General features: G+C 37.2%; 1 protein-coding gene across 1 annotated transcript in view; it reads right to left on the reverse strand.

Moving 5' to 3' along the window:
* YLPM1 (YLP motif containing 1) overlaps positions 1-21,346 on the reverse strand; it is a 59,177-nt gene that overhangs the window by 17,761 nt on the left and 20,070 nt on the right. Inside the window, exons 5-15 of the mRNA XM_027844731.1 lie at positions 14,303-16,510; positions 10,392-10,521; positions 9,296-9,677; positions 6,118-6,210; positions 5,538-5,733; positions 4,883-5,025; positions 2,738-2,892; positions 1,717-1,779; positions 717-836; positions 257-433; positions 87-170 (exon numbers count right to left, since the gene is read on the reverse strand). Of these exons, the coding sequence (XP_027700532.1) occupies positions 87-170; positions 257-433; positions 717-836; positions 1,717-1,779; positions 2,738-2,892; positions 4,883-5,025; positions 5,538-5,733; positions 6,118-6,210; positions 9,296-9,677; positions 10,392-10,521; positions 14,303-16,510 (3,751 nt within the window). The remainder of the gene's footprint in view (positions 1-86; positions 171-256; positions 434-716; positions 837-1,716; positions 1,780-2,737; positions 2,893-4,882; positions 5,026-5,537; positions 5,734-6,117; positions 6,211-9,295; positions 9,678-10,391; positions 10,522-14,302; positions 16,511-21,346) is intronic.

The raw sequence follows: 21,346 nt of genomic DNA on the forward strand, positions 1-21,346 counted from the left end.
TTTATAAGCATATCAGCGGACATCCTGATGAAGCTCCACCAACTAACTTCAAAAGCTTTTGACTCTATACATTTCAAAACAATCACCTTATTAATTTCCTTGAGTTTTCTTCCATGGATGTTCCTTTTGCCACAAGTCTGGTTGTCTGCACTCATTTCAGCTAAATACACCTAGAAAGAAAGAATCAGGAATCAAGCATACCCTCCAGGAATTACTGTGACAACAGAAGGCACTATGAAATTAACTTCTCCTGTACCTCAAAGCCCTTGGTTTTTGCTGCACTCCAAAACTGTTCAAAATGCCTAACTCGGTCATTAATGGCATCTAGAATTATGAAGGGGAAAAAGCCATCATCCAAGGTCTTCTTGAAAGTTTTGAACATGCTGGTACGGTAGGTCTCCTCCATATCAGCTTCATACTCATATTCCATCACCTAGTTTAAGGAAAGATTAGAACTTAGCAGAAATAAAGGAAGAAGTTTAAACCTGCCATCTGATTAGTAGTTGGACAGAATCAGTTACTAGCTCTAAGCACATCTCTAAACTTTGTAATAACACCTCCATATGCAAAAATACTGTTACAAATGTCAGGGGTGGGGGGGAAGGGGAGGACACAGCTGTTTTTCTTCCCTCCCAAAAAATTTTCTATTCCTAAATATATCTTTCTTAAGTTCCATCCCCTAACCACAGAAGTCAGCTACTGGGAATACAGCATACCTTCTTTTTCACCCTCTTTCCAGTATCAGGGTCTTTCTCTTCTTTTTCCACTTCAGTGATGAAGTAATCATCCAGGCTGAGTACTCTAGGTGCAGGTCCCCCACACTCTACTTCCTTATCCTAAGAAGCAATTAAAAAAGGACTATTTTCCTCCTATTAAAACAAAGCCTGCTCTCTAAAGACCAAGGAATCGTTCAAGTTTATTTTCTTAGTTTAGAAACCAGAAAGGCAATTTTAGGACACATTCATAGAAGCGCAGTATCTAGAAAGGCAAAAATGACAGTTTTGCTGTATACTTCCCTGATCAGACCACAAATGGAATACTGTGCTTAGTTCTGGGAGACACATTTTAGGAAGGACATTGAAAAAGTGAAGTATATCCAAAGAAGGGCAACTAGAAGGGGCCTGGAAACCAAGCCATACAAGGAATTAGTTGAAGGAACTGAAGATTTTTAGCCTCAAGAAAAGATTTAAGAAGAGCATGATAGCTATTCGTAAGTTTTAGAAGAGATATCACAGGGAAGAGTGATCTGTTCTACTTGGTTCCCAAGAGCAGAACCAGGCATAATGCATAAGATTTCTGCTTGACAGAAGGGAAAACTTCCTAACAAATAGTATTGTTCAAAAGTGGAATGGGATGCCTTGAAAATCATCAAGTTCCTCATTCTTGGGGTCTTTTTGAAGACTAAGTAACCATTTGTTGGAGGTACTTAGTGGGGATTGCTGTTCAGATATGAGTTAGACTCAAACTCTTAGATCCTGCAAAGTTTTGTAATTTGCCTCAGTGAGCTTCCTGGATTCATCACCATCAGTTAATCTAGTACTTTTAGTGACAACAGTGAAATGCTTGGGCAAAGAGAACAAAAATACATACAACAGGCAGTAGCAACCTGAAGCACAGGGGACCAACAGAAACAGACAAAAGAATCCTACCTCAAAATAGCATGCTGCTGAGAAAAAAAGCTAATCACAATAATATCTTTGTCTTTTCTGAACTCACACGAATAAGTTTTGCAACATGTGTCTTTCCACTTCCAGGTAATCCTCTCATTATGATGACTATCTGAAATACAAAGTAAAAAGAGAAAAAAAAATTAGTCTTTCTCTCTAACAGAAGGATTTCTATACAATAAAAACCTCTACTTAACTGAGAACCTGACAAACTGCTATGAATTATGATTATAGAAGCAATTCTCTACAATTATCTTTTCTGTTTATTTTTATTTATTTTTTTGGCTAGGCAATGGGGTTAAGTGACTTGCCCAGGGTCACATAGCTAGTAAGTGGGTGCATCTGAACTCAGGTCCTCCAGACTCCAGGCTGATGCTCTATCCATTGTGCCACCTACCTGCCCCAATTCTCTACAATTATCAACAAATAAACATAACGAAGTTAGAGCCTGACCACTTTATGGTATGAAAAGATTTTAGGGTACACATTCAGAGAAGCAACTTGAAAAATAAATTCTTTTCCTTAAGCAATCTAATCAAAACTCCTGCTTTTTTTTTCTTCCTTCCTGTTTTCCTTCATATAAAAGGAAGTTTAAAATACAGGTCTCCCATTCTTAACCTCTACTTAGAGCTCCTTTAAGGCATCTTTACAAGGCAGTTGGAAAATTTTTTTTAAAACTCTAGTTATTAATCTAATTAAACTAGGGCTTCTTAAAAGATTTTCCAACTGCTTTAAAGAAATTCAGAATATATGATGACTTCAGGGAAGGAAACATTTATCACATTATATTTATGCTATAGGAACTTAAAAATATTCAAGATTTGAAGTGGGTTCCTTATATGGCTCAGATACTATATAACATCATGGAAAACATCCTGAATTCTTCAAAGACCAAGGTTTCGGTCCCAAGCCAGTCACTATGTCTATGCCCCTCAGCTTCTTCATCTGTGAAATGGAAATGATAATACTTGCAACATCTAACTTATAGGCTTGCTTTGAGCAAAGTGCCAAAAAGCATGAGGTGAACAAATGTACTTTTATATGAAAACTATCAACTCTATGCTACTCACTCTTTCAGGTCTGCTCTCTCGGCCTGGTGGTTTCAGAATATCATCGACATTCTTAGATTCAGGTTTCTTTTCTACACGAGGGGCTGGTGGTGGCTGGTGACTTAGTGATGGTGTAGACATAGGCATCCGTTCCTCAGGATAAGTCCTTCGGTCTCCTAGAATTACAGCAGTCGAATTTTTTTTTTTATTTTTTTTTTACTTAATTATTTTTTACTTAAAAAACAAATTTAACTCCCCCTAGTCATCAAAAGATAACTTAATTTAAACCAACCCTAAAGACTCAGAGACTATATTAAAGATTTGTTAAATTTAATTCTTATACAAATTTAAGTTAATATAAATATAATAGAATGAGGGAAATGGGCAGCTTTAATTATATCCCCAGGAATCTGGATGCCTGTCTACTCAATTTACACCGGTTCATAGTAAATACTACATTTTTTTTTAAAGGAAATGAAATTCAAAGGGAAATATTATGTATTCTCATAGTTTGATCCAAAACTTCTGCTCTGCAGTTTTAAGAGTAAAAATCTCTTTTCCTTAATAAGACAATCAACTTAGCATAATTTGGAGATGTTGGATTTTTAGCACTTCCAAGAAAAAAGGAAAAATCTATTACCCTACAATGACAACTATTGTGCCCTGTCCTGACACATAATGATCTCATTATTGTTTTCTATATATTAAAAAATTCAAGATCATAATCAACAAGCATTTACTAAACACTACCTATGTGTAAGACATGACTAAAAGTTAAGAATACAAACAAAAAAGCAAAAACAGCCCTTAAGGAGCTTACATTCTAATGGAAGAGACAACCCATTCCTAAATGAGCACATAACAAGGTTTAGCAGGGAAGACACTACCATCTGGGGAGACCAGGAAAGGTTCCTTGCAGAAAGGTGTGTCTGAGCTGTCTTGAAGGAAGCCAGGAGCTCCAAGAGGTAGAGGTAAGAAGAGAAAGAACTCCAGATAAAGGGGACTGCCAGTACATAGGCAGTGAGATGGAAGTTGGAGTTTATGTATGAGGTGTTTATGTATGTGCATGTAGGTCAGTATGGCTGGGCCACAGAATGTGTGCAGATGTAATGTGTAAGAGGAATGGAAGGAAAAGAAAAGGCCAGGTTGTGTTTTAAATGCCAGCATGAAGACTTTATGTTTAATGAAGCCACTGGAACTTATTGAGGAGAGGAATGTCAGACCTATGCCTTAGGAAGGTCACTTTGGTAGCTGTGTGGAACAGAAACTGGAATATCAAGAAACCTGTTAGGAGGCTCCTGCAATGGTCCAGGCAAGAAGTCTGCAGTAGAGGGTCTAAAGTAGTTGCGCAGTTATGTGGCCACAGAGAAGGGGATATACTTGAGAGATGTTGTAGAAACAGAAACAAGCTAGGGTGGCTGACTGGATTCATGGGGTAAGAAAAGAGAGGAAGAAATTAAAGATAACCCCTAAGGCTGTAAACCTGAATGAGTAGAAGGATGATGAATATCCTTGACAGTAATAGGATAATTTTAGAAGGAAAGGGTTTAGGAAGGAAAGATAAAGAGTCTGTTTTGGATATACTGAATTTGAGATCTTAGAATCAGGGGATCACAGATTTAGAGCTAAAAGGGACCCCAGAGGTCATATAGTACAATCCCTTCATTTACAGAGGAAGAAACTAGGGTCCAATGACACAGTTTCTTGATCTGGAAGTCGATCTCAACAGAGAAACTACGGCTGATCTACAGCTCTGGGAGAAATTGCATAGAGATGATAACTGAATCCAAGGGAGTAGATGAAATCTAGTGAGAATACAGAAACAAAAAAGAAGAGGGCTCAAGACAGAGCCTTGGAGCAAGACATAAATAATGATCTGGCAAAGCATTATCATGACAACTTAGAGAGGAGAGTATCCAGGAGAAGAGATTAATTAATAGTGTCAAATGCTGCAGAAAAGTCCAGAAGGATAAGAAATAAGAATAGACAATTAGATTTAGCAACTGGAAGATCTCTGGTAACATTGGAGAGACCAGTTTCAGTTGAATGAAAAGAAACATATGTGAATAAACTTTGTTCTTAGAACTTAATGTATAGTGACAATGAAAAAGCTCGCTCGATGGTAACATTCTTAATTTCCTAGTATTTACTGAGGCATTTCTTTACCTCCAAACATAGAAGGTCCATGGTCATAAGCTGGCCTGTCAGTTTTCCGTTCATATGAAGGCCTATCAAATCCGCCACGTCTGGATGAGGAGTGCTCTTTTTTATCACGATAAGATTGTGTCCTAGGTGTGATTGGGGGTGCCCTGATTTAAAAAAAAAAAAAAAAAAAGGACAATTAGTGGCACTCTGGCTTGTGAAATAACCATAACTCTAACTCTTATTATGGATGCCTTACATGTCAAACACTCAAAGTCTTTATAGTGCTTTACTACACAGATCAGCTTTATACATGCATTCAAAAAAAGGTTAAAAGTTGCAAAAGTCATCTGCCTATTTTAAGGGTGCACTGGACTCACCTTTTTCACAAGGTCACCTCCTCTCTCTTCCAACAACTTTTACTTCCTCCTGACTTATTATTCCAGAGAACTCCAGAGAACATAAATACTTGCTTAACAAAAATGCATTCAGTCCTTTTCCCACCCAAATTAATGTATATAAGAATCTAAATATGCAGTTAATTAAGTTTCTGTAAAGCCTGATTGACTAATTAATGGTGGACCCTGGGTTTATCTGCATGGCTGGGTAATTTATCTGGATAACCTGCATGGCCAACACAGCCATGTAATTTGTATAAAGAGAATTTTCTGTAGCATACCGGTCTTCCCGAGGACGGCGATCTCTGTCAAATCTATCACGATCATATTCAATAATAGCACGATCACGGTCTCGGTCCCTGTGTGTTTCTCGATCTCTTTTAAAATCTCTATGATCTACCATGACATTGCTCTGACGATCAAAATAAGGTTCACGATCCCTATCTCTATCATAGCGGTCTCGTTGGCCTGGGTGCTCTGGAAAAACAAATAATGTGAAATAAACAAAATAGCCTCAAACCTAAAGTAAAGGTTAAAGATGAAGTTAGTCTACAGATTGATGTAATCAACTAAAATGTGAACTTCTTTTATATATCACAAAGGTAGGTGTCAGAAAAGCAATTGTTGGGGGCAGCTAGGTGGCACAGTGGATAGAGCTCCAGCCTTGGAGTCAGGAGGACCTGAATTCAAATTTGACCTCAGAAACTTGACACTTACTAGCTGTGTGACCCTGGGCAAGTCACTTAACCCCAGTGCCTCACAAAAAAAAAAAAAAAAGCAATTGTTACCTAACTCAAAAGGAAACACACAATATTCACATCCTAAAAGGTTTTAAAGGCTTCATTTCAGGGCATTTCTTACCTGTCTCAAAAGCTGATCTTTCAGGTAGGGGGTCAGGACGCAGAGTTATTCTCTCTCCATAAGGTATTTGTTCAACTTTATTGGTGGATATGTCTGGTAAACAAGATCAAGAATAAAAATACTTAGTGTGACACTTAAGGTAGATAAGTAACCATTGTAAGATTTAGGTGCAATGAACTTTTTGGATGGGTTTAACACACTGACTTGTGTGTGTAACCTTAAGAAAGACTTCTGGGTGCATATTTTATAACTATAGCAAAAGGGAAAGAGTAGAAGTTTGATAGAGACTTCTTTACTGATATGTTACTTCAGACACACAAACAGTCCTACCACACATAGGATCTCTTCAACAAGAACTCCTGGGTTGGATACCAAATCCAGAACATGGGAAACCTGCATTGCAAGAGCTAAAGCCTTTGGGGAAAATTATTTTTTCCAGGAAAAAAAAAAAGTTTCTTGGTTGTTACATGTCAAATATATGGCCAATTAGCTTCACTTCTTAAAAGATGGGATTCAGAAATGAATTCATCCACAAAAAGTTATACATTAACATCAACTTTTGAAAATGACATTCAAGTCTGTATTATACTATATTTCAATTATCTGGATAGCTAGAATAGTATTATGGGCACTGAAACAACAAGACTAAATTATGCTTAGTAACGTAAATTTGAGGAAAGAAGAATGAAGGAAATGAGACATAAAAAGAGAAGCAGAAAGTAACATAGGAAAGATTGGCACAAAGGGAGCCTGATAACATCTTTGTCACTAATTCCTATTCCAGCGCCTCAAGGTGGCATGAAGCAGACCTGGGACTCTTCACAGCTGTATCAATGGGAGGCAAGCTCTGGAAGGCTGTACCATGGTAGAAAGGTTTCCAGTATGGTTCTAGCTCAACAGCCTATGTCTGCTTTCCAAGGACCAGTCTAAGTATAAAGAGAATCATCACTAGCAGGTGGGCTACTTGCTGATTTCCTTGGCCATGGCAAAATAAAATTAGTACTTATAAACCTAACATACAATGTTCTCATTCTCATTCTCTCTCTCCTTCTCTCTCTCTCTCTCACCTTACAAAAGATTGTGACTTGTCCTGGACTGCTGCCAAATCTAGAATATAACAAATCTGGTTTGCAAAAGCCTAATGCCTCTGGTGGAAATTTTTTCTACCAATATTTTAGTTTCATGATTCTTATATAAATAAGAGGTAGCTGGTTGGTGTCATGGATGGAGCACTAGACTTGGAGTCAGGAAGACCAGAGTACAAATCCAGCCTCAAACACTAAATAGCTGTGTGACTTGAGCTGGTCATTTCACCTCTTTCAGACTCAATTTCCTTATTTGCAAAATGAGAATAGCAGCACCTACTTTATTAGGGTAGTTGTGAGGATTAAATAACATACGTAAAAACTATTATTTTTTTCTAATGATTTGATATATTGTTTTTAGATTGCTTTTATTCCCCCTGCCTGAGAGTTACCCATTATAATGAAGTTTTGGTTTTGCTTTTTTTTAAAGAGGAAGATAAAAAATATTCAGCAAAAATGTTCAACATATAAAAAAAAAATCCTGATATTACATGCTATACTGCATACTCATGGCCTTCAGCCCACTCCCATTACCTACATAAGAGTCAAGGGAGGTACTACCTCATAGTTATTGTTGTTATTAGTATTAGTAATCAAGCATATCTGCCAGCTACCTAGGTGCCTTCTTGTATTTAAATACTTTGTATATATTTTCTTTACATGTGTTCTCCATATACTTGTTATGCATATTCTCTATATACTTATAATACATGTACTTGTCTTCCCCATTAGAATGTAAAAGCTCCTTTTGGAATATGGATAGTTTCATTCTTTGTACTGATATCTCCAGCACACAGCACAGCCCCTGGCATGTAGTAGGTACTTATTTTAATTAATAAGTGTTTCTTAATTCATTGGATCTTTTCAATAGATATGCCAACCGAACTCATGAATACTTATTTGCTTTGACAAATACGTGTACATTGTCACTCTATTGAGCAAGAGGGATAGTGACAAAGTTACACAAATTAATAACAGTAAGAATGGGAATATTTTATCTGTCAGATTTACGAAGAAGGGAAGAATTTATGACCAAATAAGAGACAGAGAGCATTACGGGATGTAAAACCGATAATTTTGATTACATCAAATTAAAAAGATTTTGCACAAACAAAACCAATGTAGCCAAGATTAGAAGGCAGGAAACTGAGGAAAAATTTTTATAGCAAGTTTCTCTGATAAAGCCTTTATTTCTCAAATATATAGAGAAGTGAGTCATATTTATATGAATATGAGTCATTCCCCAATTGATAAATGGTCAAAGAATATGAAAAGGCAGTTTTCATAAGAAGAAATTAAAGCTATCCATAGTAATATGAGGGGATGCCATCAAATGCAGAATGGTTAAACAAGTTGTGGTATATAATTGTGATGGAATACTACTGTACTTTAAGATATGATGAACAGGATGCTTTCAGAAAAACCTGGGAAGATTTACATGAACTGATGCAGAATGAAATGATCAGAACCAGGAAAACATCGTACACAGCAACAATATTGTACGATGACCAACTGTGAATGACTCAGCTATTCTTAGCAATATAATGATCCAAGACAATTCTGAAATATTTAACAGGAAAAATGCTATCCACCTCCAGAGAAAGAACTCATTGAATCTGAATGCAGATTGTAGCATACATTTTTTACTTTCTTTATTATTCTTGGGGTTTTTTGTCTATATTTTCTTTTGCAACACACCTAATATGGAAATGTTTTATGTGACTGCACACGTATAATCTATATTAAATCACTTGCCTTCTCACCGAGGGGGGAAGAGAAGAATGGAGGAAGAGAATTTGGAACTCAAAATTTTAAAAAACAAATGTTAAAAAATGTTGTTTACGTGTAATTGAGGAAAAAAATTAAATGTTAAAAAAAAAACCCAGTAAGAATAGGAATCAAATATCTGAATTACCAAACTGTCCTCAAGTGTTTGGTTTCACAACTTAACACAAGGAAACAGCTAAATATACTGCAACAACAAGATTAGGTTATAGAAGAAGCTGTATGGAACATACATCACACAGGGCAAATCTTTCTTGAAATTTCTCATTATCTAATACTAGGGATACACGTCAATCATTGTTACTTACCTCGACCATGGCCGTAATCCACTGTCTGCTGCACTGGAGGTTTAGACATTGACGGCATAACCACAGGAATTGGGCTTGGAGGGGGAATAGAAGGATGAATTGGTGGTGCTTTCATTGCAACAGATGGTGGGCCTGTTTCTGAGGTATATTCTGAATTAAGTCCTTTATCTTCATTTGTATCCCAGAGTCCATGGAATGAATCTTCATCCCAACGTTCTTGTTCCATAGCAGCAGGCTGTGGCTTTACCACAGGAGGGGGTGGTGGAATTGGGACAGGTGGCCTCGTTATAGGAATAGATGGTCTTGCTGATGGAGCAGACTGTCTCATCCCTGGAAGGGGTGGTTTACCCATAGGAGGAGGTGGCCTATAGGATCCTGGAGGCTTTACAAAGAATAAAAGATTTACTAAGTATACAAACTGTTCCCATAATTAAAGACAATTGGGTTGTTATCAACAGTACATGTGTCTGTGATGGGTAGTCCTAGCCCTGTTATAAATGTATGGCATGGGCCATAAAACAAAGCAAATGCCTCTGCACCCATTGCTTTCCTTCTAATGCTTATTTTTCCAATTTTTCCAAGACCATGGCAGCTTTAAGTTTTGTCATAAGATCTATCAAGAACATATGCTGGTTGGGGCAGCGAGGTGGTGCAGTAGACAGAGCACCAGACCTGAAGTCAGGAGGACCTGAGTTCAAATCTGGCCTCAGACAAAAGACACTTGACATTTACTAGCTGTGTGACCCTGGGCAAGTCACTTAATACCAGCTGCCTTAAAAAAATAAAAAAAAGAATATATGCTGGTAAACACAGACCATATCTTATCTGAACTTTCTATCTTTTTGCATACTATGCCCCAAGTCTTTACAAAGTACTCTGCACAGAATACGTGGAGTTTATTGTCAGAATGTGCAATGCTGCTTCACTAAGCCATCGAAAATTACTATGATATCATGAGCTTCTGTTATGCTTTCATTTCTACTGAATAAGGAGATCAAGGAATGAAAGAAAACAGAAAAGATTTCACCTATTTCATGGTTTTTGCCTCTTTTTTTGCTAAGCCTACACAACCCTGAAAATACATCTTATTTCTTACCTGAAAGATCCCGGGTGGCCGTGAAGATGCGGCCTGAAGTCTTGGCGGCTCAGGGGGCGGCAACGGAAGGTCAGGTGCCTGTGGCTCAGCAGCAAAATCTTTGAGTTTCTGAAGCTGCTCTTTCTGTTCTCTGCATGTACATTGTCAGAAATGGTCATGCCCTGTCTTATTCATTTTGTAAAGTACTTATGACTGATGCTCAAGGAGAAAACTTACAGCATTCCTCATACTCCCCACATGGAAAAAAAAATCAGAACACCCCAACACAAAAGGACTTCACAGATGGTGATCTTTGCCTCAAGGTAGGTCAGAAGCTAAACCAAAGGCTATTTTCTTTTTAAGGCACTATTAAAACAGAGATTTTACAATCTTTATATGCATTTCAGTGTTTTATCATTTGATAATCAAGTATTATCTTTCTGGTTCTGAGCCTTCATGTTCTAAGCCCATTTCTTCTTGTTTATCTTTGGACCCAAATATTAAACATGAATTGGTTTTATCCCATAAAAAAAGCATTTTATATAGTTAAAGATAGAAATTCGTGCTTCAACTGATATATCCTTAGCTTTCTCTTCTCTGGTCAAACCAATCATGTTCCTTTAACCTTTCCTCACAGAAGCCTTTTCCTATCCATTTGATTTTCTTTGGCCCCACTCTAGTTTCTCTAAATACTTTTTAAAATATAGTACCCCCAAACTGGACATAATAACAAGGGACTAGCTCACAATACAGTGGAAAGACTTTTGGGCCATACTTCTAAGCCATACTTCTTTAAATTAATGTCAGTGTCATGCTGACTTCTCACAACAGCAGTACAATGTTTCCTTGTATTATTCTTACATATTATGATTATTTCTTATACTGTATTTCCATGTTTGGATGAGATAAAATAACTAATTACAAGGAGTTGAGATGAAATTAGCAGATAAATTCACTTTATATCCAGTATTTCTATACTAAAATCAGAGAAAAATAATTTTCAGGCACCTCAAAGGTAACATTATTTTTCAGAGAAGGATAAACAACCCAGTTTATATATTTAGTGAGGGCTGAAAACTATTTCATTAAAAAATGAAACTTAGAACAGCAATTCCCCAAAAGCTAAGTGGTCAAATGATATAAACGAGTAATTCTCAAAAGAAGAGTTGTGAACTATTAGTAAGAATGATCCAAGTCATTAAAAGAAATGTAAATCAAAACACTGAGGTTTCACCTCACACTTTGCAAATTTGCAAAGACGACAAAAGATGGGAATAGCATTGGAGGGGTTTCAGGAAAACAGATACACTGGTACATTGTTGGTGGAACTGTGAATCAGTATATTCCATTTTAGAAAGCAATTCAGAATTATGCAAACAAAGTGACTAAAACATCCCTAACTTTGACCCAGACATTCCATTGCTAGGCTTATACCCTAAGTGGGCCAGTGAAAAGTCGTCATGTACAGCCAAAATTGTATATAGCAGCTTTTTTTGTGATAACAAAAAACTGGCAACCAAGTAGGTGTCCATCAATTGGGGAATAGCTAAAAAAACTGCAACATGCAAATGAAATGGAATATTTCTGTTCTGTAAGAAATGACAAATATGATGAACACAGAGAAGCACAGAAAGATCTACATGAACTGAGGTAGGATGAAGTTAACAGAGGCAAGAAAACAAAGTACACAATAATTAAAACAATGGAAACAGAAAGAATAACCACCACAAAAAAAATCAAAAGTGAATCATGCAAAATTACAAAGAACAAATTATGTTTCCAAAGAAAAGATATAAAAGGACACCTTTTTACCCTACTCTATTGCAGAAGTGGGAGGTCCACCAGTGTGACAGATTACATATATTTTTGGATTTTTGCAATGTACTGATAAGTTTTGTTAAATTTTCTTCCCTCTTCTTTTTCTTTTTTTTTTTTTGTCCTTAAAATATTGTTAGATGAGGTGGCTCTCAAGGAAGGGAAGTGATACTGGGGAAAATTTTTAATAGTGATTTAACAAAGACAAAAAAAAAACCACTTATTTCTAAAAAATGAAACTTGGTCAGGGTTAAAAAGAGAGCACAGCAAATAAGGATATATTATCAGTATCTGATAGCACACATCTCCTTTCCCCTCTACTTTCCAGGAGTTCTGAAGGAAAAAGAACCAGGCCTTTCTCCTACAAAAATAAGCTTTCTAGAGCCTATAATGTTACTTTCTCAGACTCATGATGTCTATAACAGATTTCTCTCGCCAATAATTCTAGATGGGCAATCAGGCTCTTCATTTTTCCCTGCTGTGGCTTTCTATTATCACACCAATATTATTCTCTTGTCCTAGAACTTCAGCTATATCTTTAACTGGCATAATCTCTAACTGGTAGCCTGGACTAGCAATATCCAGGGAATGTTGTAAGCTCCTTGAGGGCAGACACTGTCTTTCTTTTCATTAATTATATCCCCAGCACTTAGCACATGTGCTTGGCACATAGTAGGTCCTTAATAAATGTTTACTGGGTTACTGGATTGGATGTTGTATAAAGGGCTATCTCAGAATCTAATCAAAAGTTTCTGAAGAATTACTAAAGACTAGATGAGCTGCCATGGACTTCTAAATTCCTACTCCATAACAGGACAAATGTTTTCATGGTGTAAATTATAGTACATATACTGGACTGGGAGTCAAAAAATGTGGGTTCTATTCCCTATTCCACTGTAGAAAATATTTCATTACATAAAAACGATAATAACCTCAAATTAAGGTAGCCACTTCCAGTTATAGTTAAGGTTGCAATCTCCACAAGAAGGAAATCAAAGAATCCTGGGGATTTAACTATGAGAAACTTAAGACTGATAGAGCATTTCAAAATTATGACAGAGATTCTCTCATATCCAATATAAAAGAAATGACCCTTTGAAAGCAGAGAATAAATTATTCATGAGGAAAAATAAAAAGGCAATGATATCATGACTCAAAGAAATATGAGCACTTAGTAAAATACACAAAAATACAGCCATTCTGCTGGCAAGAGATCTATAAAAACCAAATATCAATTATCAATTTTTGTATTTTAGGGTATAAACTTATAACTCACATGGATCAGTTCAATTCAAAGGCTCGTGAAAGACACTATGCTAAGTGTTAGGGATACAAAGATGAAAAATGACAGTCCTCACCCCTTAGCGTATAATATTGTTGGGAGAAGGGGGGGAAGGGAGGAGGAGCACAAAAAATTGCCTCTGACAAATTAGAACATGAAAAATGCATTGATGGCATAAAAAACCAATATTTTAGAGTACAAAGAATGGTATGCACAAATGCATTGTCACATTAACATTCCTTTCTTGTCCTAGAGCTTGACGGCAAGAAAGGGCAAGTAGTCCAGACTGGCCAAAAAAATATGTATTTTTGGTAAATAGTCAACTAAAAAAACCATTAAAGACTTTTAGAGCAAATGAGTGACATGGTCGTCATGATCTGTACCTTAGAAAAATTACTTTGGCAACAATGAGATCAACAGACTAGAAGGCAGAGATTCAGAAGCAGAGATACAAGTTAGAAGACTATTACAACAGTCTAGGCAAGAGGTAAAGAGGCCTAAACTAAGGGTGGTAGCCATAGAAACGGAGGAGAGGTACAAGAGAGACTGTGATCAGATGTAAATAGATAACCACTAAACTCACTTTCTGCTCAAATGCCTGTAGTCCTATGAAAACATCATCTCATCCCCAATAAAGTCCCACCAAACAACTAACTGGATATATACATCATAGAAAGAATTTTCATCTTCCATAAAAATTCAAGGACCAAATCCCAAATTAAAACTATTTGAAAAAAACTAAGAAGGTAATTCCAACAAAGTGTATCAGACCACTCTGAAGAACAGTTTAAATAATTTCTTTGACTCAAGAAATTATCTTCAGTAGTTAACTTACCGTAGCATTTTCAATTCCTGTGCAGCTTTCAAAATTATTTCATGCTGCCTTTGACTAAGGACCATTACCCCTCCAATAGACTGATCAGAGTCTAAGTTTCCTTCTGCTCCCAACATTTCAGAAGAATGGTGTGATGGAGGAAGAGGTGGCATATGATCCCCCATAGGGGAATGTCTGTCTACATCAGATGGGTACCATCTATCTGACAATCGTTCTCTCTCCCAGTCCATCCGCTCAGGAAGGTAATCACGTTTTTCCCGCCATGTTTCTCCTCTCTCAGGATATTCTCGAATTCTTAATTCCCCCCTGTCACGAAGGTCCCGATCATATATGTGATCTCTATCTCTTTCATCTCTCCATCTGTCATCACGATATCTATCCAAAGGTGGAAGAGGAGGCAGAGGTGGCAAAGGAGGAAGGGGGGGAATATCACGTTCGTGAAATTGTGATTCTTGGTCATCCATTGGTCTCATGTAATCTCTGTCCCACTCTCTATCCAGTTCTCGATCATACATATCCATAGGCCTTCCCATCCGGTCCCGGTCCCTGTCCCGTTCCCTGTCCATGTCCCTGTCCATATCCCTAAAGTCCCGATCCATATCCCGATCTCTATCCCAATCATCCCACCAAGGTCCTCGCCGATCGACATCATGGGATCGAGAAGGCGGCAATGAAAATCTGTCCTCTCTGTTGTATGGATCTACATCATCTTGAAAATCTGGTTCACATTCTCTCCAGTATCTTTCCCTGTCCCAATCATCAAGTCTTTCCCTTTCCAAAGGAGGGACATTTCTACCATCTAATGAAAAGTCTTCATGCCCTCTATCCTCTCCATGATTCCAGGGAGCCCTAGACGTATCATCTCGATGATAAGGGGGCATTTTTTCCCCATCTCCCATCCTAATTGATTTATCTACATTGCCAGGTTCTATTCTGGGTATACCTTTATCCCGACCAAATTCTGGTCTGCCCAGACCCCTTTCCCGACTTCCAGGCTGCCGAGGTGGTCCCCTCTCTCTACTCCCAGCCCTGTGGAGTGGAGGTCCTCTCTCCCGGCTCCCAGCCCTTCTAGGAGGGCCTCTCTCTTGACTGTTGGCCCTCCGGGGAGGTCCCCTTTCCCGGCTGCCAGCTCTCCCCCTATCCTGAATATCTGTCTGACCACCTGGAATTTTCTCCCTACCACTTCCCAGCCTCCCTAACCCTCTATCTCGGCTGCCTGATCGTCTTCCCATCACCCTCTCTCGACTGCCTTCTTGCCTGACCATCTTCTCTCGATTCTCTTCCCTTCTGCCTATCACTTTCTCTCTAATGTCATCTGGTTTGCCCATTCCAAGGCCCTGATTGATTATTTGTCCTCTCCCTCTGTTAGTCAGGCCCTTATCACGCATGTCTTCAATTCTTACTTGTCCCCTGCCTCTGTAAGAGGAACTGCTACCTCTATTGCCTTCTGGTCTATGATCTCTGTTATCTAGCCTAGGCAAACCTTTGTCCTGGTTATTTTCTAATTGGGGGATACCAACACCGACAGATTTCAAATCATTATTTGCAGTTAATGATGGTATAGGTGGTGGTCCTCCCCCATCCATTCCTCCTGTTCGTGAGGGAAAAGTTGATTGAATTGATGAAGATTTGTTTGCAAAGGGTTTCTGGCATGCAGTTAACGGCTGACCAGTTTTGTCTATTTGTTTCTCCATATTTTGAGAATTCTGGCTCCAGTTTGAAGGATCGTTAGGTCCTGCTTGGACTTCAGTTTGGGGAACATCACGTTGAGTATCTTTTAGTTTCTCACTGGACTGAAATGACTTAGAATCCTTTGTATCTGCAACAAGAGAAAATGGAGGTGACATTCTGTTGTTCTTTTGTTGGCCACTGCTGGGGTCCGTTAAAGGTTCCTTGTTTCCTAGATGAGATTCTGCTTGTGATTTGGGTGGATGTTGCTGTTGTTGCTGCCCATAAGGTGGCTTAGAACTTCTCCACTGTGGTCCACTCTGTCGAGGGCCTTGAGAAGTATTTGGAGAAATATAAAACTGTGATGCTGGCCCCCGGGGAATTGTCCCCCATTTGCTTTTAGAGGCACCCTCTGAGTGGTGTCCTTCATATTTGGGTCTTGTCCCATCTGAACGATGTCCTTCAAAACGAGGTCCTTTGGGTCTCGGTCCATCACATCTTGCCCCTGGTGCATCAAATCTTCCTCGAGGACCATCAAACCTATAAACAAAGTAAGATACATTTTAAAAGGAACCTAAATCAGTGTGGTAGAAAAAAAAATCCTACGTTTAAGACATTTATCTTCTAAGTGTTTTAAGACCTTAAATGTTTTTTGTATTAATAGTTTCAATGAAGCTAATGCACTAACTTCTATCTTGGAACCAGTGCTCTAGAGCAAAGGTTGGCAAACTATAGTCCATAGGCAACTCTAGAACAATAATATTAAATAGGTCTTAGGACAGATTTTTAAAATCCTGTCACTATCGCCCAATTTTCTAGGAAATAAATATCATTATGCATATAAATAATAACTAAACAATATAGAAATTTATGGTTTACAAAGCATGCTAATAACTAAAAAGGAACAGTTTAGAGAACAGAATTTATATACAATGACAGCAAAGTCTTTTCATTTTAGAAGTAACAATCTCTAAAGCCACTATGCCACTATCTTTAGCAATAGCTCTTAAGTTGAAATGAAACAAATGAGAACTAAAAGTTGCATGATTTTTCATACTTTTAGTAATATGATACATTATTAGTTCTTAAAAATAAAAATGTCAATAGTTTATTTAGCATTAAGGTTTTATTTGGGATGTTATTTCAAAGAAAAGGTTTAGGAGATAGTTTTGGAGTCATATTTTATATATGTAGTTTAGAACTTTCAGAAAAAGGGACAAGGAATAGGATAGATAATATTTCAGTTGGTTATATTACACTGAAAGGAAAGAAAACGTTACTTTGTTTCAGGATTTATAACAGATTGGCTCTCTCTGAAGCAAAATCTTTTTGGTGAAACTTCAAGCATGTTTATCCCAAGTATAAGAAATGGTCAGGATCAGGGTCAGAATTTTACAAAGGTGGGATCTGGCAGGGAGTCCTTATGATAAGAAAAAAGCAATTCAAATACAATTTAATATCCATGAGAGATAACGTGGTGGAATGGTAAAAGAAGAATTCAGAGAAGCGGGTTGTTGTCACGGCACTCCACCTATTATCATTAAGTTGAAAGAACTAAGGCAAGTCTTTTCAGAGGGACTGTACAATTAGATGATCTCCAGGGCCGTGGCCACATCTAAAATGCTATGAGTGTATAGAAGCTAAAATACAACTGATATGACCCTGGATTAGTGATGAAGACACTTAAGAGGCGTAAATCGAGAGTTTTTTAATCATAGAAACTATGAGTATGATTGGATATAAAACGTACATTGTGCTTCAAATAATTATCTTGTTTAAGAGTTGTACTTTAAACAGACCTTGAATGAAAGTAATTAAAGCTTCTAGTTTGGAGAACAGAGAACAAAAACTTTGTTTTCGTATCCTATTAAAATCAGGCTTAGGACTAATTTTGGTCCTGGAAAAGAGACAATCAAAACCCTTTCCCAAAGGTGCTGGTCACATATACAGAATGCTATATACACTCTCAGATAAAGTCTGTTTCAATTGATTCTATTACTAGAAAAGGTTTAGTCGGGGGAAAGCAATATAGTTCAGGAAATGGCAACATGGTAAAAGACAAAAATAATAAAAGGTAAAATAAAAAAAGTGTTTTATTTATGAATATTTATTCCAAATCAAAAGGTGGTTTTCCCCTTTTCTAAATGAAAACTATGGTTTCAAAAGAAGAAGACATGTTTTCCTGACTGATGAAGCAGAACAAGTTCACCAAGTCAAAGTTCAGCCCTTGTCATTGTTGTGGGTCAGGAGAAACCGGGCAAGTCAACAATTGATTTTCTAGCTGTGTGTTTGAAACTGAAAAGTGATAACGGAATATGAATATTGTTACCCACAGAAGTTGTGGCTGTGATTAGTGTTGTGATTCCTAAAGGAATGAAAACCAGCTGCCACCCTGCAGTTGTTTATGGCCTTATAGAGAGTGCCCTAGAGTCCTGAAGTTAAGTAACTTGCTCAGGGTCACAGAGGCAGTACAGAGGTGTCCTGAGGTAGAACCTGAACCCAGAGTGTCCTGACACCAAGACAGGCTCTCTGTCAATTATATCATTCTGCCTGCCATGGAATAGCCTACCTGGAGGATAGATAGCAAACTTACAGTGATTTTAACATCTCAGGGGAGGGTGAGGACTCATACATTTCATAAGCTTTATATTTAAGCAATAATATTGATAGTTAAAAACTGGTAATTTTCTTTTTATCAATTAATTTTTATTTAAGACCAGAAAGTCGGATCTCTAGAGTTGTAACGGACCTCAGAAACCATGCAGTACAACCCCTTCATTTCATAAATGAGAAAACTGAGGCCAAGGAATTTTAAGTGACTTCTCCAAGGTCATTCAGATATTAAATGGCAAGAGGCAGAATGATATGGCAGAGAGAATGGGATACTTAACTTGGAGTTAGGAAGTCCTGAGTTGAAGTTCCTCTTGGGCACTGCTAGCTATAAGACCCAGGGTGAATAACTTAATCTCTCTCTATGTCAGTTTCCTCATCTGTAAACATCTCTTCAGTCCATTCTGGCTCTGAACTCAGGTTCTCTAACTTAAGAGCTACTGAGGGTTCTTTCCACTTTAACTTATTAGGTCACATTCATTTCTTAATAGATCACTTCCTCCACCCCAAACATTCCTTGTAACAAGGATTTTAAAGTTTAAAAAAGCAGTTCAGCAAAATTAAGCAAAAGAGCAATTAAGTGACAGTATATGCAATACTCCACACCCACAGTCTTGCTCTTCTGCAATGAAGGAAGGCAAGTGTACCAATCAACTCTTCTTTGTGATGAACCTTGGTCATTTGAATCATACAACATTCATTTTCCACCTATGTTACTGTAAGCAATATTATATTGTTTCCTGGTTCTTTTTACTGAACTCTGTGTCAGTTCAGAAGTCTACCCATGTTTCTCTGAATTCTTCACATTGACTGTTTCTATAATACTTACTATTCCTTTACATTTAGGGGTTCTTAACTTGTGATCCATGAACTTGGTTTTTTTACAAATATGTTGATAATTATATTTCAAAATAATTAGTTTCCTTTGTAATTCTATATATTTTTCATTGACACAAAAAAAATTAAGAAACTCCTCCTTTACATTCATGTACCATAATTTGTTTAGCTATTCCTCAATCAACGAGCACTTTTGTTTCTAGTTCGACCACAAAAAGTTCTGCTAAAAACTTCAGTTTTTTGGTATACGTGAGACCTTTACATTTTTACTATCTGTGGAATACAAGCCTGGCAGTGGGATCTCTAGCTCAAAAGGCAAAGACATTTTAAACACTTCTTTAGTGTAATCTGAAATTATTTCCAAAACTGGAAATTGTTTGACTAATTCACAGCTTATTAACAGAGTAATAATATTCCTGCTCTCCCATAGCCCCTCCAGCAATGTCTTTCTATCTTTTGTCATCTTTGCCAATTTGTTGAATGTGAATCGAAAAATCAGATTTTTGTATTAATTTTTGCATTAATTCTGCATTTGTGTTAATTTCCCATTCAGTGATTTAGAATCATCTTTCATATGGTTATTAAAGCTTTGCAATTCCTCTTTTAGAAATTGTTTGTTTATATCCTTTGACCACTTGTTCACTGGGGTATGGTCTTTATTTTTATCTGAACCATATGTTTTATTTCATTGATATGAATAACTCCCAGCGAATAAACTTCTCTATCAATGCAGGCCTACACCTTTACTATTAGAAAAGTTAGAAAGCTGCCTTACAGTATCAAGAGCAACCAGGTCGTGCAATAGATAGAGTCCAAGATCTGGAGTCAGGAAAAACTAAGTTCAAATCTGACATCAGACATGACTAGCCCTGTGACCCTGGGCAAATCACTTAAACCTGTATGCCTCAGTTCCCTCATACGTAAAATGGAGATGATAATAACAGTAGCACTTACCTCCCAGGGCTGTTGTGAGGATCAAATGAGATAATAATTGTAAAGTACCTGGCATGTAGCAAGTACTATACAAGTGTTAGCTAGTGTTATAAAAATGTCAGCTATTATTATATTATTAGAGTTGTATTAATTCTCTATATGTGGCAGCTAGGTAGCAAAGTGGATAGAGGAGTGCCAGGGCTGGACTCAGGAAGACCTAAGTCTACCTCAGTGTCTGACCTCTGACACTTACTAGCTGTGTGAACCTGAGCAAGTCACTTAACCCTGTTTGCCTTAGTTTCTCATCTGTAAAATGAGCTGGAGAAGGAATGGAAAACCACTCCAGTATCTTTGCCAAGAAAAGCCCAGATGGGTAATGAAGAGTCACACACGACTGAAATGACTCAACAACAACAATTTTCCACATATCTTGGGTATCAGATCCATATCAAAGATATGTGAAGCAAAAAATTTTCCCCAACTGATGGGAAAATACTTTGATCCATCATTTATAGCTCTATGTTAAATAACAGTTCCCTTCTCAACCCATATGTAGTAACAGGATTCATACAAAAATTTTTCCAATTTTATGTAATTCAATTATATAATTTTTTTTCCTTTTGTTATCTCTTTTATATTTCATTTGGTTAATAATTCTTCCCTTAACCATAGTTCTGAAATGTTTCGATGTTATTTTAAACTAATTTCTGTCAAACTATTTTCCACTTTTCACAGTAGCTGCCAAATACTGAGTTCTTTCCCAAGTATTTAATATGCGCAGGTTTATTTGATGCCTGGTTACTGAATTTGATGGTTTCTGTCCTTGCTTATCTAGCTAGTTCCACTGATCTACTTTCTTACTTTTTAACTAGTATCAAATAATTTTGATGATTGATAATTTATAATATAACCTGAACTCTGAAAGTACTATCACCCCAACTCCTTCCTTCCTACTTTTTCCTTTATTTTGCTTGAGATTTCTGACTTTTTGTTACT

Source organism: Vombatus ursinus, unplaced genomic scaffold, assembly GCF_900497805.2.
Source record: "Vombatus ursinus unplaced genomic scaffold, bare-nosed wombat genome assembly UNPS02014945.1, whole genome shotgun sequence".
In the NCBI taxonomy this organism is placed as follows: Eukaryota; Metazoa; Chordata; class Mammalia; order Diprotodontia; family Vombatidae; genus Vombatus; species Vombatus ursinus.